The 20,002-nt window shown below is 43.3% G+C and overlaps 1 protein-coding gene across 1 annotated transcript in view; it reads right to left on the bottom strand.

The window, feature by feature from the left end:
• The window catches only part of MRPL13 (mitochondrial ribosomal protein L13), a 37,149-nt gene that overhangs the window by 11,857 nt on the left and 5,290 nt on the right, over positions 1-20,002 (bottom strand). The window contains exons 4-6 of the mRNA XM_081919061.1: positions 19,694-19,754; positions 8,126-8,212; positions 7,136-7,257 (exon numbers count right to left, since the gene is read on the bottom strand). Coding sequence (XP_081775187.1) covers positions 7,136-7,257; positions 8,126-8,212; positions 19,694-19,754 — 270 coding nt within the window. The remainder of the gene's footprint in view (positions 1-7,135; positions 7,258-8,125; positions 8,213-19,693; positions 19,755-20,002) is intronic.

The raw sequence follows: 20,002 nt of genomic DNA, 5'->3' as shown, positions 1-20,002 counted from the left end.
TTAACCCAGAGCTCAATATTTCTCACTGCAATTTGTACTTAGTGCAAGATTTGTTGAGAAGGTAATTAACTGTGGCATTCATAGGGGTACTCAAGGATTAAGCAGATTTTGAACCGGGGACTCAAATCCATTTGAGTTCAGGCTTAGTAGGCTGGTTATAAAATTTACTGCTTAGGTTCTGCTCAAACCCAAGTTGGAACGGTTCGATTTAACCTGCCACATAACAGTTTCCAGAAGAAGCAGAGTGAAAGCCAATAGCTTTTATTTCAGCTTCCTGTCTCACACTTGCATTCATGACTGAAAGCAACCAAAATTGAAAATGGGTAAAAAAGCCTCTTGCTAATGCAGTCTGGTGAACATTCAGCCTGGACAGAATAAAAGGATAGCTCAACAGAGGAAAAATTTGGTCACGTAAAACTTACTTTGCACTTCAAAATAGTGAACAGTTGCACAGTTCAAAGCACCTCAAGTAAAACAGAATACAAAAAATGTGGCTTTGCTAGTCAAGCCAAAATTTATGGTCACCAGGTTCCTTCATGGCAGAAGCAATATTACTGCCCAGTATCAGTTGGTTACAGACTCTCACAACCCAACCCACCCTACCTGTGAAGAAAAGAGCTGGGGAGCATGTTGGCTTTTGTTGATGTTTGGCAGAGCAGCTCAGAGCACCTCATTTGAGCAGCAGCCAAATAAAACCCACCTCTATTTACTGTGGGGAGGAAAGATGAATAATAAGAAGAATAAATTTTATTTATACCCCGCCCTCCCCGGCTCAGGGCGGCTAACACCAGCAAAATTACAATAAAAACATAATGGGGGGGGGACACACAACAAAACAATTTAAAATACAGCCTCATTTTAAAAGTAGCCCATGGATCAAAACCGTAAGGGGAGGGAGAAAACATAAGAGTCAGACTGAGTCAAAACCAAAGGCCAGGCGGAACAGCTCTGTCTTGCAGGCCCTGCGGAAAGATGTCAAGTCCTGCAGGGCCCTAGTCTCTTGTGACAGAGTGTTCCACCAAGTCGGGGCCAGTACTGAAAAGGCCCTGGCCCTAGTTGAGACCAATCTAACCACCTCGCGGCTTGGGACCTCCAAAGTGTTGTCATTTGTGGATCTTAAGGTCCTCCGCGGGGCATACCAGGAGAGGCGGTCCATAGGTATGTGGGTCCTAGGGAAAGAGAACACCAGTTTCGTCTGCTGTTGCTTGGTGGGAGCGGGGGGAAGAAGGGGAGACGCTCAGCGTGCTTCTGCTGAGCAGCAACCATCCTGGGTGATTTGGCCATGCAGCTGCCAAACAACCCCAGTCTTCCTCCTAACCTTGGATTGCTACACGGCTGTTGGGATGATCACGCTTCAAAGCTGCAAAGGAGGCTACTCATTTGGCACGCACAGCAAATGAAGACACTCATTAAGCTGCGACCCAGCAAACGTTGTGCTCCCACTTCTGAGAAACAAAAGCCAAAATAATTTTGTAGAACTTTTACTACAGAGAAACCAGGAAACACAGCCATGCTCAGCTCATCTTTCCTCTGAAGTAACAAAAAACAGCAGGTAAGCGGGCACTTACCGTGCATGATTCCCTGGGGCAAGTTATTTTATGCTCAGTCTCTCTCAGGCAGCTGGAGTGCAAGGGGCCTGTAATTTTCCAGTTAAAACGGTGCCTAATATTCACAACTGAAGGCAGACACTTTTCATACACATTTTACTAATTATAAGCTGTGCCATTAAGTACCATTTCCCTGCTTAATTCCACATGGCATTTCTCTGCGTTAAAACCACTGGCTTCCTGTAACCTTCTTAATTGTGGTGGTAACAGACTCCAATTTCACAGCATAAAACTGCGAAGGTCTAACATTAGCAGTAGTTTTATGAAAACATATCCTGGCTTCCATGTGAGGAGAAGCTTCAATATCAATTTGGCTGGAGTCTTATGGCATCTCCCAACCCATTTCCATTCCGCCCCCCCCCCTATATTTTTTTCAGAACTCTCCTTTCTGCACTAAGGATTCTTGCCGCCTCTTAATCCCCAAGTATGTAGTGCTTTGATTGCTTCCTTGTTCTTACGCAACGAGGGGTCAAGTGCTTTCCCCCTTTCTCAGCAGTGCGAATAAAAGCTTTCTGACCTCTCTCACTTCCTCTTTTGGGCTAAGCAAGATACTTAAATGTTTCTTGAGTGGGGAGGGGGAATCTGAAGGAGAGTCAAGCCTAATAGTGTTGTTGTCAGGAGCTTGTCCTACACTCGAGTAGGACCCTGGCAGAGATGCATGCCTGGCTGGCATGTTCCCTCCCTCCTGGTTGATCGTCTGGGAGCTTCAAAAGCTTTCTTCAGCCCGAACATCACAGCGACCGATGCCAACCGACAATGGGACACTTAGGGATCCGCAGAGTTTGCGCATCATGTGTGACAGACCTCAGCAACTCAGCATTTTGGCTAGTCTACTTTATTTACGTATTAACACACACGGAGCACTGCAACATGGCTCCCTCTCTCTCTAGCATCAGACAGCAATGAGAAAAAAAACAAAGGACAATTGTCCCACTTCACGGAACAAAGTAACACAAACATCCTGTTTCCGTCACTTCCCACTCTGTGGAGTCAAAATATACACCGTAATGTGATAGACAAAAATCCCATGACTGCAATCGTGGAGCAGGAATTCTAACAGTTGTAACAATCACTTCTGCAGAAACAAGATAAACTTCGTATTTCTCCCCATCTCGATTCTGAAGGGAAACGCTAAGCCAAGACTCTGACTGCTCAGAGACCAAAGGGGTCCAGGACAGGGCACCCAGTGGTCAAGAGGCAGATACCGGTGTTCAAAATTAGCCAGGCACCAGGCACATTTTGCACCTGGCTTTTGACCACTTGCAACCAAGTGAAGATCTGGAGCTGCGTGCCTGGGGATCCTTGGATCTGGAGTAATACCCCATCCCGCAGAATTCTCTCAGTTATATTTTATCTGCACAACTGGAATGAATTTCTGGAACCTGAATGCTTTTGTCTGTGCATCCTGAGCAGGAGCTGTTGCCATTAAGAAAAAGAGGTCGGGATAGGCCAATATCTATGTGGATTGTCCCTGGATTAAGTTCTCAAAGTTCTCAACCTAGCTCAAGGTTGTGATATGAACTAAAGGTAAAGGTAAAGGTACCCCTGCCCGTACGGGCCAGTCTTGCCAGACTCTGGGGTTGTGCGCCCATCTCACTTAAGAGGCCAGGGGCCAGTGCTGTCCGGAGACACTTCCGGGTCACATGGCCAGCGTGACATCGCTGCTCTGGCGAGCCAGAGCTGCACACGGAAATGCCGTTTACCTTCCCGCTGGTAAGCGGTCCCTATTTATCTACTTGCACCCGGAGGTGCTTTCAAACTGCTAGGTTGGCAGGCGCTGGGACTGAGCAGCGGGAGCGCACCCCGCAGCAGGGATTCGAACTGCCGACCTTTCGATCGGCAAGTCCTAGGCGCTGAGGCTTTAACCCACAGCGCCATCTGTGTCCGTGATATGAACTAGCCAGATGTTTAACGGAAAATCAATCACAGTCTGCCCATCATTTGAAAAATAAGACTTTAGAGCTGTCTTGCCCCAAAATGGCAACTAGACATTCCATTTAGAGCCTATAACCTTGGTTTAAGGAGTCATTTGGCCCCTAGCTTAAATATCTGAGTGAGATACATGTATGTCATGCACAGTAACCACCAAACTGTCTCCACAACACCCGTTATCTATTTGTTTCTCATCCTCTGTGGGCAACAATCTAGAAACAAACCTTTCAGGCAATCAAGGAGGAAAGAAAGGAAAAAGAGACAAAGGACAACCAGGAACCAATGGTGAAGGAACCAGCAACTCAGGCATCAATCCTGGTAGACTCTTAATTCCTTGCCTTTTAGCTATTATAGTGCTCACCAAGGTATCTGGATTTTGAAACAACCAGGAATATAGCCAGATGAAAGTATGCAAAATGAAGTTAGTTTATGGAAATCTGCATGCTTTCCATTGTTCCAGACACTGGGTGCAGACAGAAGGATATATATTCAGCATTTATATATTGGGGCTTTTTTTTTTAATAGATGTTCAAAGTACTTCAAAAACAAGCTTCCCTCCTACCGCATTTTTCGCTCCATAAGACACACTTTTTCCCTCCTAAAAAGTAAGGGGAGTCTTGGCTTCTCCCACAGCCGCGTGCAGCCTCTCCTGTCTGAAGAGGTTGCGCACTGCTAAAAAGGGATGGATCCTGCTCGCTGTCTTGGCTTCTTTTCTCTTTGATGCTGGGGGGGGGCAGGCTTCCCCCGGCAGCCCCAGAAGCTCTTGGGGGGGGTGTGTGTGTGGGAAATAATATTTTTTTTTCTTGATTTCCCCCTCTAAAAACTATGGTCCGGTGCGCCTTATGGAGCGAAAAATACAGTATGTTATAGACCAAAGAGGGCTACATGGCCATTCAGTATCACTGTTCTGACATAGTGGACTGCAGAAGGAGAGAGACAAGCAGCTAAGGGGGTTTGTAGTTGTGGCGAGATTCTGAGATGTCTTGGCTCGCAGTCTAAGTTCATACACTACAGCAGATAATATTAGAAGGGTGAAATGCTTCACAGAGGGGAAAAGGGTCAGACACCTGGACTCTCCTGGAACTTTTTCCTTGACTCGTCGTTATTCCAAAGTTAGCAGACTGTAAAGTCCTATTTGGAAGGAGAATGGCTTTAAATAATCAGGCTCATAGGGAACCAGCTCCAGCTCTTGAGAATTCTCTTTCGGGTGGTCTCTGTCTTTCTGATTTTCTCTGTCCTACGTAATCACAGGATGGAATAATTCTGGATATGCCACAATAAGATGGAAATACTGTACTTGTAAACAGCAGTACATTTCAAATTCTGCTCGTTATAAGAGCATAGCAGGATTGAGAAAGAGGTAGGAGCATACTAAGTTTCCAAAACACTTTTTATCTCCTCCCTAAACAAAAGAAATTAAGCCCATATAATATACTGAATAAATAAAATAATAATTTTATTACTTATAACCCGCCCATGTGACTGGGCTTCTGCCACTCTGAGTGGCTTATAGCATATATAAAAACATAGTAAAACATCCAGCATTAAAAACTTCTTGATACAGGGCTGCCGTCAGATGTCTTCTAAAACTTGTGCAATTCTTTATTTCCTTGACATTGGATGGGAGGGCCTTCCCCAGGGAGGGCGCCACTACCGAGAAGGCCCTCCGCCTGGTTCCCTGTAACTTGGCTTCTTGCAGTGAGGGAACCACCAGAAGACCCATGGAGGAGGAATATCTGATTTTAACTTTTCCTTTCTTCCTACAACCACAATGCCCAACTATCTTTTTTTAAGTCCAAGGCTCAACAGTTAATGAAGGTGAAGACTCATTCAGTGAGCGAAATAACTTTCTTTAGGTAAGGCAGAATTCTTTCAAAGCATTGCAGTGAAAGGGAGGCTCCGTCCCTGCCATGTTTGGTACCTACGAAGAGCCTGTGGAAGACCAGAAAGCAGGATTTGAGCACAAGAGCATGCTCCCTTCCTGTGGTTTCCAGAAAACTGGTATTCAGAATCATTGCTGCCTCCAACTGTGGGTGCAGAGTATTGATTCCTTATGTTCTCCCATCACTCTTATATCACGTGCAGAGAATCTGAAGTGAAAGTAAGGTCAGTATGGAATTCTTATTTAGAACTCTGATGTATGGGCCTTGCTACTACAGTAGTACCTCGTGTTACGTACCATCCCCCTTACAAATGCTTCGGATTACACGCTCCGCTAACCCGGAAGTAGATGCCCCTTGCTGCGACCTTTGCGGATGTGAGCGGAAGTCACGCTCTGGCGGCGCAGCAGCAATGGGAGGCGCAATTAGTGAAAGCACGCCTCATGTTACGAACAGACCTCTGGAACGGATATAATTAATAATAATAATAATAATAATAATAATAATAATAATAATAATAATAATATATTTATATCCCGCCCATCTCTGGGCAGCTTCCAACAGAACACTAAAATACAATAACCTATTAAACATTAAAAGCTTCCCTAAACAGGGCTGCCTTCAGATGTCTTCTAAAAGTTTGGTAGTTGTTTTTCTCTTTGACATCTGGTGGGAGGGCATTCCACAGGGCGGGTGCCACCACCAAGAAGACTGGTACCCGGTAACTTGGCTTCTCGCAGCGAGGGAACCACCAGAGGGTACGTAACACGACGTACCACTGTAATCATATCATGTTCCAGGAAGCTCATCAAATGTTTTGCAAGACATTTTATTCCTGCATCATTACTGTACATTGATATCTCAGCAGTGGGTCTTTTACTAACAGATATCAGTTGCTTCCCAGATTGTCATTCGTAAAGGTGGCACCACGCAGAATGCATAGAGCTCATACTGACCGCTGCTGATTCCAATTGCACAGGTGTATTTTTATAGACACAGCGACGGTCAAACTTCTATGGCGGGAGAGATGGTCGTGGGAAGAGAAGAGGCATCTACCCTGCACTGAAAAACAAGCTCTGCTTGGGTAGCATCACCTCAAATGCCACTGAAAAGGCAATATTCTAGCGGGTAGATATTGAGCATGGAAGGTCTGCTCTGCATGCTAGATTTGGCTCTAGTGTCCTTCACAAAACACCCTTAATACTTGGCGCAAGTATTGGTTTCAAGATTGCATTCTGGTTTGGTAAAGGAATATCTCCTCAGCTTCCTGCTTTCTTCTCTTTGTAAATAAAGCTTAAGACACATATTATGGACTGCTTTCAAGGCTGCAACTTAATCCACCCAAAGCCTTACAAATACCTGTGTGTAAAGTATTCCACACGAAAGCAGGCTACTATATTTTATAACCATTGTGTTTATAAAACTATTCTGAAAACATTTTCCTAGAGGACCAAAAACAGGCATGCCTTGATTTCTATTATTTTAAAAGGAAATGCGCGCGCACACACCCTCTCTCACGAAATAAGAACAAAATCTACTCTCAGAGTAATCCAAAAACTGAAGAGACAAATCTATATGGCGTATCCGTCTTCATCTTTGCTTCAAAGGCATTTTTAAAAACATTTCTCTAGCCGCTTAGAAGCTAACGCATTCTTTAAAAGCTAATCCATCACGTGCGGTTATAAAAGCCCTGTGCAAGGACTTTTAGGCACTTACGGATTCCAGAGCCTTGGGAAAGCATCGATTTCCTCTTGCGTATATTCGTCAAACCTCTTGGGCACTCTGCGGGGCTGCGGAAGCACCTCTACAAGATTCTTGCGTATTTCTTCAGGGATTACCTGAGGAAGAAGGAAACACAGCCAGCCACTGGCCATCAATTGCCGTATTTTCTGCTCTATAAGATGCACCTGAACCTAAGACACACCTAGTTTTTAGAGGAAGAAAACAAGAAAAGCCAGCAAGAGCCGCAGACACGTTCGCTCGGCGCGGCTCTTTAAAGATAGAGCGGCTCTTGCTGGCTTTTCCGGGAGGTGGGAGAAGGGACTGATGGGCTGCCCTCCGTCCCTTCTCCCACCTCCCTGAAAAGCCAGAGCAAGCTGCACAGCTATCTCTGAAGCCAGCACAGCAAGAGGGAGAGCTGTGCAGCGGTTCTTGCTCTGCTGGCTTCCCAGTGAAGCAGATGAGGGACGGAAGGGAGCCCTTAGGCTTTGCACAGCTATCGCTGAAGCCAGCACAACAAGTGGCGCTAGAGGCGCTGTGCAGCTCTCCCTCTTGTTTTGAGTGTTATGCTGAAGTCTGTCTGTTTTTCCTATTTATTTTGCATTTCTGTGGCTCTTTTTGCACTGTGTGGAACCAAGTTCAGCTACTGATTGATTGATTGATTGATTGATTAGTTTGGTGACTGCAGTACATTGTTTATTGCTTTCATTTTATGGATCAGTGGTCTCATTAGATAGTAAAATCCATGTTAAATTGCTGTTTTAGGGGTTGTTTTTAAAAGTCTGGAACAGATTAATCCATTTTACGTTACTTTCTATGGGAAAGTGCGCCTTGATTTTGGAACGCTTTGGTTTTAGAACGGACTTTTGGAACGGATTAAGTTTGAGAACCAAGGTACCACTGTACATGGATTGAAAATGTAGGTTAGAATTTGCATGGATACAGTCGAGATTGGTACACAAGAAACAATACTGGCAACAAACTTACATCATCTGCAAAGATGTGCAGCCTTTGCATCATCGTTCTTCTGAGAAGGTTTTTGGGGAGCATTCCATACGTAGCCAGTTTTACAATCTGCAAAAGAAAACACATAACATTGGCTATCTCAAGGTCTCAGAAATCTTCAGCCTTCTAATACAGAATTAAATAAGAGAATTTTATTTTATCTTTCATTTTAAATAAAAAGATAAAGTTTTAAACACCCACCTCTCTTAATTGGCCTGACTTGAACCCCTAGCTGCACCTAAAATGTTTTCTCAAGGCTCTGTCTGCACCTAATTTTTTTTTAAAAAAAAAAAACCAAAAAACTTTTGTTTGCTGTTTTGGGCACTTTAAAGAAGTCATAGACAGCAATGCTTGTGTGTCAATGCTTCCTTCTTCGTCCCTTTACAATGTGGCTGGGAATGTCAGGTTGCGTGGTGAGTTCCCGCCCCCCCCAGTGGAAATAATGACACATGACACAATTATTAAGGCTAATGGGTTAAATAAGGCCACAACTTTATTGGTTACAGGTGATGAGCGGTATTGGCTTAGGCATTGGTCCTAACCGACTATATCCGACTCCAGCCCGTCCGCTTGAAGTCCAGGAAGGGTTTACCACCAGTAGGGGGAGTCCTGCTGATGCACATCAACTAGGAACTCCCCTGGGGTCACCGATTGGGGTGTGTGCCTTAGGACCTCACCTCCCCAGGCTTCAGACAGGGCCACACACCCCGGAATCCTTTATCGGACTACCCATTAATATGTGGGGCAGGTGATGGCGCTACCTCCCCTCTTCCATCTACAGAACAATACCAATGCCTAACCACCAATACCCAGGAAGTTGTGATGATTTGCTACGAGGTAGGCGAAAACCAAGTGGCTGGTGCCAATTTGCCAAGTGGAAAAATTCCTACCAGGTCCCTCAATGGCGAACAACCAAGGTCCATAGCAAGGTCAAGGAACGAAAACCTTATAGGGCAGAAGGGTGGGAAAAGCAGGAACAGATGGCGGGCGGCAAAGAGGGAGATCCCCGGGTGCGTCCTGCCTTAAATAGGGCAGGCCACGCCCCTGAGCCAGCCGATTGGCTAGCCAGGGGGTGATGCGGCTGGGAATCCCCCCAATCGCGCAGGAGCTGGGCTCCAGCCGCTGAATGTGTGGTGGGGCTGTGAAGCCCGCAACCCCACCTCCTCTGTAGGGCGGAAGTCGCTCTGCCTTCAAAGAGGAAGAATCAGTCCTTCGAGCTTCCTGTTGTATCATCTTCCCCAGCCCACCTCATCACTGTTTGCAATGAATCTCTTGCGTCTCCCCTAGCAGGCTCTCTTCCACAAATATTCCTGAAGGGAATGTTTACTATCGGAAATGACAAGAGCCTTCATTATGGGATTTCCCCCATTGCTCTTGCCAGGTAGCTATGACACTCACATAGCTACATTAAAAATCCCTGCTAAATTATGATTTATTTCATGTTATTAAACATGGCTGCATTAAATGTGTGCCAAATCTGTTTTTTAAACACAGAAAACCTTCAGTGTCTTTAAAAAGGAAATCCCTATATAATTTTAAAAAGTGGTGACCAGACATTCTGTTTTTGCGCCTACAATTCAAGACCCAGGGGCAGTGATGTTCCTTGCTTTCGCATCCCAGTTTCTAACCCTGGCCTTAACTATTCTGAGCTACAAAGCACTTTCAATTCTTCTCTCTCTCTTCCAATCCTGTTGGCACAACACACTAAGGATTGGTCAGTTAATGGCTGTTTCTGACTATCCCCATTATAAGTAAATGCTGACTACACTGTAAATATTTAGAGATGAACGACAGATACATTTATCTAAATAATTCTTTCCAAATGTACAAGTGTATTTGGTTTCAGTTTTAAAAACAGAGCCTGCACCCCTTGTAGCTACACACTCATAAATTCCCTTCCAAAATATAATATGTTGTGCCTCCTTAATCTGAATAATATTTTTAAAGAATCACATGTGAGCAATATATATCTGGCTTCTTTTTTTAAATGTAAGATCATTTTAGAATAATTTCAAGTTTTGATCTGTTTATAGAAAGACAGCTTTGCCTACCTGAAGAATGGCAGAAGGACTGCAATTCTAACCATGTCTATTCTGAAGTAGCTCCCATTGAACTCAATTGTGCTTTTTCCCTCTTAGTGAGGTTAGGACTGCAGCCTTAGACAGCACCACAAATCACACAAAACACAGTAATGTCTAGTTCATCTCACCTTGTATCCTATTATCATTATATGGAGTTGAACATATATAGTTCAAGTTATTTTGGGGGAGGAAGGGTGGGATGTCAAATGAATAAATAATGATAATAATAAATAGGACACAAAACAAATTTAACTTGATATTAAAGAAGGGCAGCAACAGGTGGGGAATGCAGGACACATCTCCCAGTTTTAAGGTACTGTGTAGCTTTGTCTTTAACTGCGGGTATTGAAGCCTATAAAAATTATTTGCTTAGCGATTTGCTCAAGATGAACAGGCCCATTAATAGCAAAGGTGAATAAGATCTATGGGCCAATATTCATCTATACAAAGGAACAACAGCTGAGTGCTAACAACAACAACAACAACAACAACAACAACAACAACAACAACAACATGCCAACCATCTGACCAGTGTTAAGAGACTCAGATATATAAGCTAGGGGCCAAATGACTCCTTAAACCAAGGTTATAGGCTTTAAATGGAATGTCTAGTTGCCATTTGGGGGCAAGACGGCTCTAAAGTAATATTTTTCAAATGATGGGCTGACTGCGATTGATTCTCCGTTAAACATCTGGCCAGTTCAGATGACAACCTTGAGCTAGGTTGAGAACTTTGAGAACTTAAAGAAGGAAAGTCACTTGATCCAGGGACAATCCACATATATACTGGCCTACTCCAACCTCTTTTTCTTAATAGCGACAGCTCCTGCACAGAAAAATAGCATTTTGGTTCCAGAAATTCATTCCAGTTGTGCAGATAAAATCTAACTGATAGAATTCCTGTAGGATGAGGTATTAGTCCAGATCCAATGATTCCCAGGCATGCATCTCCAGGTGGTGGAAATGGCAGGCCCATTCTGGTACCCAGGCATCTTCACTTGGTTGCAAGTGGTCAAAAGCCAGGGGCAAAATGTGCCTGGCGCCTGGCTAATTTCAAACACTGCACCTGGCTGGGTTGCGCCAGCTCTGGGAGACTTCCAGCGAATCATAAAACCACAGTAAAACATCACACCTTAAAAGCTTGACCCTAAAGATCTGAATATGCCCATATGCTCCTTTGCATAAAAACTGGAAAGCTGTACAGACTTTACCCAAAGGGAAACTGTTATATAAAAGCAAACCTCAAAACAGAGGACTTCTAATTCTAGAACTGTGGCTCTACCGTGCCGATCTGTCAAAGAGTGTACTTTTTAAAAAAATGCAATCAGCAATTTAAGATCAGCTTACAGGATCAAGATGTGTGTCTGCAGCTTAGGTTGAAAAGTGCGAAATAAAGTGATGAAAAAATAACCAACAAATAATCGGAATTGTGAAAATCAGAACAGACATTAGTCATTGCAAAATGCTGCTATATGTGTAATTTAATATCCTGTGTAAGGTTTCTAATTTAGGAACTAATCTAAAGTAACTTCCTCTGCAGTTAATAGTCACTAAACAATTCTGGAATACGGTCAACAAAAGTAATTGGAAAACTCTGGAGGGAGAGAGGATCCTTTGCTTCAATTTTTTTTTTTGCAGTGCATATCAATGTTAAACTTCAATTCCCAATAACCAGCTATGCAGAAAAACTCATGACGAGTGCAAGTTCTGTTATACTTGTCAGATCTCTTGAGCAACACAATCCTCTTCCTTTTTACTCAAAAATTACTGTTTCCAGTAAAGCTTACTTACTCCCAAGCAAGTGCATATGAGAACCATAAGAAACCTATATTAATTGCTGGTGTTCCCACTCTGAACATGGTTTAGTTCCCCAGCTTTTCTAATGAACACCCCAGAATTGAGGTCCTTGAGACCCTTCAGCCCCTGTGTGCAAAACACACTGAAAAATATTTTGCCCATTTTGTTTTAAAACGTCTACTTTTATTTTATTTTTTTTACATAAACCTGCCTTCAGATTTGGAGTTAAGAACTCTTGGAGTGCATTATAATAAGAACTGCTGTGTCGTTTTGCATCTGGAATTGCTTTCTTGTCAGGGCAGTTTCAACGGTTTTACGTCTAGGATTTGTTTACAGTAGAAACTACTATATTTTTCAGGTGCTTTTTGTGTGTGTGTGTGTGCATTAAATCCTGAATAAAAGCCACAAAAGATGCCATAAATGTTAGTTTTCAATAGACAGTTTACAAAGCCAGTAAGAGCAATGCAATCTGGAAGGAACATAAAAGCCACAAGTCAAAAGCCAGAAACGTTCACTTCCAAGCTTCAAGTCGTCACGTGCTCCTCTTTCAAATACAATGGAGAGAGCTCTATAGATTTCCACATATGCCGGCAGAGTGGTTTTACACAAATGCACCTCATATTACAGTTGGCTTAAAAAACCCACCTTGGCTAAATTAAGGGAGATTCAAGGTATTTTTCTTTTCTTCAAATCAGGCTCCTGGGGCGCTACCTTGAATCGGGGGGAAAGAGATTCAATCCTCGCCCTGTACTGCAACGGTCCTCAATACTACTCAAATTGCACCCCTGTATTCTGCCTTCATGTTTCCCCCTCTACAGTTTATAGCTGCTCTAGGGACATGGGTTCATTCCAGTCTCCTGATCCAAGCTGAGCCACCCTCAAATACGCTAGGAGATTCAATCGCAGAGTTTTCTCACATAACATGCAGTTCGGCCCTCTTGATGACATGGTTTGGACTGGAGGGGCATATTTATTCTAGAAATGCATACCCCTCACTCATCACCAGTGTGTTCCCATGTTGGCTTGCAAGCAAAAATGAAAACTACAATGCAGCTACTAAATATACTGCCATCAATAAAACAAAGAAAAACCACCACCAGAGATTTATGAACTCCCACTTACATACAGCGGGAGAACGTGGAAAGAGAGACTTTTCAGTTGCTTATATCCTCAGGACTCACTGTCAGTCCCAATAACATCAGAATAGCAACATCAGTTCATAAGGCAACATCTATTTCATCTTTAATTATTTGATTGTTGATATCATGCTCTTTAGCAACAAATTGCCACCTCTTTAAGTGAAACGTGCTCTCTGCTGGATCGTGGCACAACTTGTGAACAGGAGTTAGATGCATTAACCAAAGCAGAGAAAGATTTAAGTCGCAAATGAATTTAACTCACAAATGAGATGTGGGCGTATGCATCCCTTTCTCAACCCATGCAGAGTTCGTCACCTTCTGCATAGTTTGTCACTGACCCAGGTTTGGAAGATTAGCACTAAACATAATTTCTGAATTCAGACATCATGGTAGACAGTAAACCACATGCAAAGGGAGCAAGGGGCTGAATCCTTTCTCAGTTCCCCAAATTATGGTGTGGGGCATTGTCAGTACAAAGCGGACACTAGCTGAGTCAACCAACTCTTGATTTCATTTGGTTGACATTCTTCAAAAAAGTAGTTCTGTGGTTCTTCAGTTTTGCATTTCTATTTACATGTGTCTTGGCCTGTACACAGGAATTAGCAGCTGAGAAGCATTATGGGGTGAGGAAGTCCAACTCCTTGAAATCAGGGACTATCAGATGGGGACCCCCCTTGACAGGACGTTGAGTCCTTGGGCTGCTAGTTGCTTATCCCTCTTCTAAAATATAATATAAAAACTCAACAGGGAGAAAAAAGCAAAATGCTAACATTAAGCAGTTCCTGAAAAGTTTGGACAAGCTCTCTAGTAAGGAACTAATAAAACTGCCAAACAGACAGCTGTGAAGAAAATATATAATATATATATAATTTAAAAATGTGTATATATAAATACACCCATATAATAGTTGGAAAGGCAGAGATCTGGAAGAAGTAACTAAACTTTCCAAGAAAATCTGGCCGACTCATTATTATTTGAGAAGACATGGGTATAATGAAGCAAATTCAAGAAGAAAAATCTGGTTCAAAAATTGAATAATACTGATTCCAGCACACAAAAAACCACTGGGAAAGTGATTTGTTAAGAGAGATAGTGTATGGTATCAGCAAAAAAAGGTGAAAAGAGGAACTACCGACCCTTGAAGAGTGGAGAATGAAACTTATGGATTACGCAGAATTGGACAAAATGACTGGGGAAATTAGATACCAAAAGGATCACAAGTTCATCGAGGACTGGGGAAAGTTTACGGATTATCTGAAAAACATATGTGATGAACAGACGTTAGTGGGTTTTAAAGAGGCTTTGTGATAGTTAAAGGTGTATTGTAAAAAAGAAATAGAGATGAAAGGATAATATTAATTGGCAATATAACATATTGAAAATGGATAAAAATAGAAAATATGGATGATTGATGGAGGAGCTGGTGGAAGTACAAAAAACTGGAAATTTGAGAATATGGTTGTGTTGATCAATTTGAAAAAGAAAATTTAATAAAAACTTATTATAATAGGGAAAAAAGGTGAAAAGAAAACCCAGTTATTGATGGAAGTCTTTGGATAAAGTGCCATCCTTCTTTTAAATACGCTGGTGAGAGCTGGTTTGCTAATTGACTAATGGAAGCATTAGAACCAAAAAGCTGCCTGCATCAGCCCTAAATACCGTATTTTCCCATGTATACAGAAGACGACCTTTTCTTCTGATTTTTTTTGTGATAAATTGAGGGTCGTCTTATAGACGGGTTAATATGCTAAGTAAGTGAGGGCCAATGCTGCGGCAGTAGCAGGGAAATGTCGGAGAGGAGGCTGCTTACCCGCTCTTCCCAGCTTAGGAAGAGTATTTGGTTTGTGCCAGTATGCAGTGTATTACGGCACCAGTTCCATCAGCCACAGCGGGGGATCATCGAAAAGCTGCTCAACAGCTCAGCGAACTTATAAAAGAAGCTCAACAACTGTTGAGGGCTCCCAAAAAGAGGGGTCTTGTACATGGGGCATAGCTGTCAACTTACAGATTTGAAAATAAGGGACCAGCAGCCTCGAAAATAAGGGATCAGCAGCCAAAACAAGGGATCAACAATTACTTTGATAAAATACCGTATTTTTTGCACCATAACACTCACTTTTTTCCTCCTAAAAAGTAAGGGGAAATGTCTGTGCGTGTTATGGAGGGAATGCCTATGGGTGGCATGCCTACGGATTTTCCTCCTCTAAAAACTATGTGCGTGTTATGGTCGGGTGCGTGTTATAGAGTGAAAAATACGGTACATATTTTGTTGCATGCAAATGGCTCTAGATACCTATTAGGTCCATAAATTACCATATAGCATATATTCAACAACAACAAAAACAGCAACAATTTGACAAAGGACAGCTGGACATAGAAAGGGCCCCATTACCTTCAGTAGCTTATTTAAGGGACATCATCAATAAGGGACAGCAGCGGGACATGGCGCTGGGATAAGGGACTGTCCCACCAAATAAGGGACTCTTGACAGCTATGACATGGGGCCGTGTTATACACGAAGAAATACGGTAAAATGAAGTGCAAGGAATGAAAAGGAAGGTGCCTTATATAAAACTGGACCCCCTAGTCTATCTAGCTCAGTACAGTATCTTCATTGATCGAAACCTTTGAGAATCACTGCCAGTCTTTTCCAGCCCTACCTAGAAATGCCAGAGATGGAACTGGAGTCTTTCTGTGTGCAAAGTGTCGACTTCCACTATGCTACTGCCCTTCTGAGTCATTGGCTTTGTAGTTAAAGGTTAGTCTCAGACTGGGAAACCTCATCTTCCCAGAAGAGCTATAGGGAAAGAATAACAAAATGGGTGCACATTTAGGCAGAGAGGTTGTCTTACATAAGCAGAAGAGATTTATCTTAGAGAAGAGAAATTAAAAGAAAAAAATGTATATAGCAAGGAGTATAATAAAGGCACAGTTTCTCTGAAATACATAGAATTGCAAGGTGGGGGGGGGGGGGGAGAGACACGTTATAGAGGATTAGGCTACTTTTCCATTTGTAAAAACTATACAGTTTTAAGCTAAATGGACTTGCCTGCCAAATTTGATAGACCTTAGTTCCAACTGCCTTATTTCTGGATTTCTTCTACAAAACAATTTGACTTCTAAAGTAGAGTTGTACAGCCGTGTTTCTTTCAAGAAGGGAATTGCAATTATCGCATGGTGGAATAGAAGTTTGCATCTTTCCCCCACAATATCTTCTTCCAAATACATGAAGATAAGCAATTTTTATGGGAGAACAAATGAAATAAGTGCACATTCATTCCCAAATGAATGGAGCTCTTTCCGAGACAAAACAAACTTGTTAAACAACACAGCTGATTACAGCTCTGATCCTTACACAATTTATTCCAAATTTTACTTTCAAAACTGATGCTACATTCTGCACTTTTAGGCAGTGTGCCCCACCACCCAATGTCCTTTTCTCCAAAGCCCCTTTCACATCCATCTCCCTGCTTCATTTTCTTTTACTAGTCTCCCAGCTGATCTCGCTCTTCCTTTCTATTTCCCTGAGCTCTCCTTCTCCAAAACGCTCTGCTAATCAATGTACTCAGCTCTGAATATTGGGACAGAGGAAGACAAAACCAGAGCCCATTCGATATTAAAAGCAGACCTTTTAATGATTTTTTTGGAACAAGGTTTTTCTCCACTTGTTCCTCTGTTAGGCAAGTCTCTGCTGAAAAGTTATTAACTGGGATAGTCTATCACAGGGATGTCCAACCGGTCGACCGCAATTGACAGGTCAACCCCTGGTTGATATTAGTCGATCGCGGGGTCATTTTCCTCTGCGGGAAAAGAATACTCTTTCCTGTATTTTCGCACGATTTCAAGAACGGAAGACGGTGCTCCCCGCCCCCCCATAGGCAGAAGTATTTGCTGTTTCCCCTAAAAAAGTCAACATCTTAGGTCGCCCCCCCCCCAAATGAGTAGATCACTGCTAGATTTTTTATCTGGGAGCGGATCGCATTCTCTTGGAAGTTGGACGTCCTTGGTCTATTACATTCCCTGGGTCCTGACATGATCTAAGGTGAGTTTTAACAACCGCACTGCCAGCACGTAATCCAGAGCAAATGGCAGCAGCACAATTTTTCCGTGTCTAACTTTGAGGCATGTTAAGTTCTGCTGCCCTCAAGTGTTCACTGGCCAACATGTGCAACTGACGCAAAAAATAAAACTGAAAACCTATTTGTCACAAAAGGCTGATTTAGTCAAAGAATCTATCATTCATCTGTAAGCACCAAGTTGGTTTCTGAAAACTTTTATTTTAAACTGCATCATTATTATTACTACTACTGCTGCTGCTGCTACGTGACTTACCGTACATTTCCATGTATAAGACTATATTTTTTTTCTTGAAAAATCATGCTAAAAAATTGGGGTCGTCTTATACATGGGACGTGGGTGGCGCTGTGGGTTAAACCATAGAGCCTAGGACTTGCTGATCAGGTCAGCGGTCCTGTCGCTCAGTCCCTGCTCCTGCCAACCTAGAAGTTTGAAAGCACATCAACTGCTTCACCAGAAGTGGCTTAGTCATGCTGGCCACATGACCCGGAAGCTGTACGCTGGCTCCCTCGGTCAATAAAGCGAGATGAGCACTGCAACCCCAGAGTCGGCCATGACTGGACCTAATGGTCAGGGGTCCCTTTACTTTTTTATACATGGGTAGTGAATAGGGTGGACGTTTGATTGGTTGCTGCTGCATCTGTTAGCGGCTATTGTGCATGTGATTGGTTGCTGCATCGATGGGTGGTGTTGACTGGCTGACGCTGCAGCAATTGGGCGGGAGATCGGCAGCTTCTGCCGGCGAGGGGACAGACAGGAGGCGGATTTCGTGATGCGTGCGGGTGAGCAATTTATGGCAACCCCCCCAAAAAAAGTTCAACAACCCTGTGTAATGTCCCCCCATTTTCTGAATTTTGAGTCCCCCAAAATAGGGGGCATCTTATAGACGGAAAAGTATGTTAACTAACAGGTAGCTCATCTAGGAGAAGAAAAATTCTGATCCTAAACATCTACTGCCTTGCAGAATATCCATGGGGGGGGGGAAGGTTCAGGAGTAAACCCTGCACAAATCACTCAGACTCAATACACCAAGTACCCCCCAAAACATGGACAGAACATGGCCCTTAACAAGTGTGATAAATATCAAGGATTTAAGGTTTTTTTTATAAAAAAATTATTTATTAAAATGACTATGAAATTTCTCTTCAAAATACTTTGGCTAACGCCACAGAATCTGAATAACGAGAGGAGGGAAGGCAGTTTAACAAGAGATATAGAAGCTGTTCAACCACAGGCAACAGCATGGCAGAAGGCATGGAAAGGAGCTTTGGCGGCACAGAAACATTGAGAATGGCCACATGGGAGAGAACAGAAAGTTAAAAAGTTTGGCGTAAAGACTGAGAGCTGTAAAATGAGGACCGGAAAACTGACGTTGGTGGAATGCATGGGATGGAGCCAGAGGTGCGTCTTCAGAAGACTGGGGCAGCCGCTGCTTCAGAAACGAAATAAACACACGGCGTTTTGAATTGCATTGCATTGTGGGCACTTCCTGTATAGGGCCTGCAATGGAATTAACCACTCCCTCAGTCCCATATAATCTAGCCTCATAATGGCACTCCCCATTCATGCAATAAAGGAGAGCTGATCATGGTTACCCACCAACTATTATGTCCAATAGAGACACCACAGTTTTATCATTCTAATCTCATGCAGCAAGCACCTTCAACTGCAAAGATGTGACAGTCTTTTAATGATTGCATGGGAAGGCTCTCAATGCTAGGACCTAGCCACTGCTTCATGTGGGAGGCAAATGAGGCGCTGTGGGTTAAACCACAGAGCCTAGGACTTGCCGATCAGAAGGTCAGTGGTTCGAATCCCCGCAGTGGGGTGAGCTCCCGTTGCTCGGTCCCTGCTCCTGCCAACCTAGCAGTTCGAAAGCACGTCAAAGTATTGATGTTTTAACTTGTAACACGTGAGCCGCTTTGAGGTCATTTGTAACAGAAAGCAATATATAATCATAGAATTGTAGAGTTGCGAGGGATGCGGGTGGGGCTGTGGGTTAAACCACAGAGCCTAGGGCTTGCCAATCAGAAGGTCAGCAGTTTGAATCCCTGCAACGGGGTGAGCTCCCGTTGCTCAGTTCCTGCTCCTGCCAACCTAGCAGTTCGAAAGCATGTCAAAGTGCAAGTATATAAATAGGTACCACTCCGGCGGGAAGGTAAACAGCATTTCCGTGCGCTGCTCTGGTTCACCAGAAGCGGCTTAGTCATGCTGGCCACATGACCCGGAAGCTGTACGGCGGCTCCCTCGGCCAATAAAGTGAGATGTGCGCCACAACCCCAGAGTCGGCCATGACTGGACCTAATGGTCAGGGGTCCCTTTACCTTTATCGCCGAGATGAGAGCACATGCCACTGTGGCACTCTGCCTGCAATATGGTCCACTTGAAATGAAGGCAGAACATTGCAAAGGGAAGTCATTGAGAGAGGCAGGAGGATAGAAGGGGTGCTCACTTACTGCAGTTGGGTCCCTTAGATGAAGCTGAGCTGCCGTCACCTGTTTGAAGCCACCAGGGTATCTATAATACAAAACGACAATATCCAGAAAATTTTGGAAGCGTATCTAAATAAGAGAACGATAGCATAGATTGCCATCTTGCAAATAAAAACATGCATATGCTTAATGTAAGCTCGCTCACTAGTGAACTGCATTGTTTATGGTTTTATAAGTATTTTATTGATGTTGATTCATATCATCTCGTCGTTTCACTGATATTTTCGGAACCAACCATATTCAAGTGACTGATTTGTGTTAACTGCTTTCCAT

The sequence above is a fragment of the Podarcis melisellensis genome (assembly GCF_964234715.1).
Source record: "Podarcis melisellensis genome assembly, chromosome: 7".
Classification (NCBI taxonomy): domain Eukaryota; kingdom Metazoa; phylum Chordata; class Lepidosauria; order Squamata; family Lacertidae; genus Podarcis; species Podarcis melisellensis.
Note: the sequence above shows the minus strand (reverse complement) of the source record. Positions and strands in the feature narration are given on the sequence as shown.